At 46.5% G+C, this 2,500-nt stretch overlaps 1 protein-coding gene across 1 annotated transcript in view; it reads left to right on the forward strand.

Annotated features, from left to right (window-relative positions):
- arfgef1 (ADP-ribosylation factor guanine nucleotide-exchange factor 1 (brefeldin A-inhibited)) overlaps positions 1 to 2,500 on the forward strand; it is a 157,255-nt gene that overhangs the window by 126,012 nt on the left and 28,743 nt on the right. The window contains exon 21 of the mRNA XM_063206391.1: positions 847 to 975. Within this exon, the coding sequence (XP_063062461.1) occupies positions 847 to 975 (129 nt within the window). The remainder of the gene's footprint in view (positions 1 to 846; positions 976 to 2,500) is intronic.

Below are 2,500 nucleotides of genomic sequence, written 5' to 3' on the forward strand. Positions count from 1 at the left end.
TCTCTCATCGATAAGCTTGTTGATTTGCACGGCAGTGCTGGTTTTTGTTTTTCTCTGTGATTTCCCCCGTCTCTCTCTCCCTCTCTCTCTCTCTCTCTCTCTCTCTCTCTCTCTCTCTCTCTCTCTCTCTCTCTGAGTCACCACTAAAAGCGGGCTAGTGAGCACAGTGATTTGAGAAGGTCGATGACTCATTCTTGACATGGCCAAAATAATCTCCTCCTCTTCATCTTCCCCCTCTCTTCCTTCCTCCTCTCTTCTCGTCTCATTCATCTTCCTCCTCCTCATTTACCCGTTATTCCTCCATAACTCCTCATCCTCCACCTCCTCCTGCTCCTCCACCTCCTCCTCCTCCTCCTGCTCCTCCACATCTTCCTCCTGCTCCTCCACATCCTCCTGCTCCTGCTCCTCCTCCTCCTCCACATCCTCCTCCTCCTCCACATCCTCCTGCTCCTCCTCCTCCTGCTCCTCCTCCTCCTCCTCCACCTCCTCCTGCTCCTCCACCTCCTCCACATCCTCCTGCTCCTCCTCCTCTTGCTCCTCCTCCTCCTGCTCCTCCTGCTCCTCCTCCACCTCCTCCTCATCCTCCACATCCTCCTCCACATCATCATCCTTCTCCGCATCTTACTTTTCCCCCTCAATTTTTCCTCCTCTACTCCTCCTCCTCCTCTCCTCTACTCCTCTACATCTCCTCATCCCCCACTACCTCCTCTCCACTCCTGCTCATTCCTTTCTCGTCTACACCTTCTCTCCTCCTCTCCACCTCCTTCCCCTCTCCTCCTCTGCATCTCCACCTCCCCTTCTCTTCCTCCCCCTCTCCTCCACCTCCTCCTCCTCCTCCTCCTGTAGTTGGCGTGGACGCCCTTCCTGGCTGCCTTCAGTGTGGGCCTGCAGGACTGTGACGACACTGAGGTGGCCTCCCTCTGCCTGGAGGGGATCCGCTGCGCCATCCGGATAGCCTGCATCTTCACTATACAGGTAATAACCATAGCAACCATCCCATAGTAACCATCCCATAGTAACCATCCGGATAGCCTGCATCTTCACTATACAGGTAATAACCATAGTAACCATCCCATAGTAACCATCCCATAGTAACCATCCGGATAGCCTGCATCTTCACCATACAGGTAATAACCATAGTAACCATCCCATAGTAACCATCCCATAGTAACCATCCCATAGTAACCATCCGGATAGCCTGCATCTTCACCATACAGGTAATAACCATAGTAACCATCCCATAGTAACCATCCCATAGTAACCATCCGGATAGCCTGCATCTTCACCATACAGATAATAATAACCATACAATACATACCATTATACAATACACACCATTATAATAACCATACAATACACACCATTACAATAACCATACAATACACACCATTATAATAACCATACAATACACACCATTATAATAACCATACAATACACACCATTATAATAACCATACAATACACACCATTATAATAACCATACAATACACACCAAACCATTATAATAAACGTACAATACACACAATTGTAATAACCATACAATACACACCATTATAACCAGCCCATCTGGATAGTTTCGTCTTCACCATACAGGTTACGTCATTACAGTACTATTTAACCATTACCATGTGTTACTCTACATATGCCTGGTAGTGTGTGTGTGCTGGACTGGGCTGCTGATGGCTTTGGCCAATTCTGGGCCCTCTCCCACCCAGGGCCCAGGATAGATGACCCCTTTGTCACCCCCCCCTCTCCTGTCGGCTTCCCTGTGTGTCTGTATTTTTTTCTTTAGTTGTAGTAAACGTGAACCGCGTGACCGTACAGTGGTCTAATGGGTAATGTTTTTACTCCACCAACGTTTTGGGTCATTTCTGATGAATGTGTAAGCCTAATTGACCCTGATGAAGGCGGAAGCCGAAACGGTTGAATAAAATATTGCGTGAAGTGTGCAAGTGTGTCTGAGTGTGCGACGACAACTCTTTCACAAAGTCAGTGTTGGTACACCTTGACAAGCAACACGTACAGTAGGGATGTAAATAAAATCGAAACGTATCGATGTATCGGAAGTATCGGCCGGCAAATTAATCGAATCGCATCGTATCGTGGGGCTTTCTTAAGAATCGAAAATAATACAATCGCTGGCCCCTATGCAATGCCCTAACTCCGTAACACAATAGCAGTGGAAAACTAATTGGAAAAAATTGAATCGAACCGAATCGCATCGTATCGCGGGGAATTCTTAAGTATCGAAAAAAAATCGAATCCCTGATTTAAGAAATCGATACCGTATCGTATCATCATGAAGGCTGTGATTTACACCCCTAATCTACAGTAAACACTTGAGACTCGTGCGGTGGATAATTATAGTGAAGAAAAACTTCATTACTAATATTAATGAGGAGAAGGACGGGGATAATTTTAGGCTGTCTGTTTTAACTGTGTGTCTAATCTTGTAATAAAAGGGACATTTAGTTTTCATGTCGTGACATCAAAGTTGGGGG

Source organism: Engraulis encrasicolus, chromosome 9 (assembly GCF_034702125.1).
Source record: "Engraulis encrasicolus isolate BLACKSEA-1 chromosome 9, IST_EnEncr_1.0, whole genome shotgun sequence".
Taxonomy (NCBI): Eukaryota; Metazoa; Chordata; class Actinopteri; order Clupeiformes; family Engraulidae; genus Engraulis; species Engraulis encrasicolus.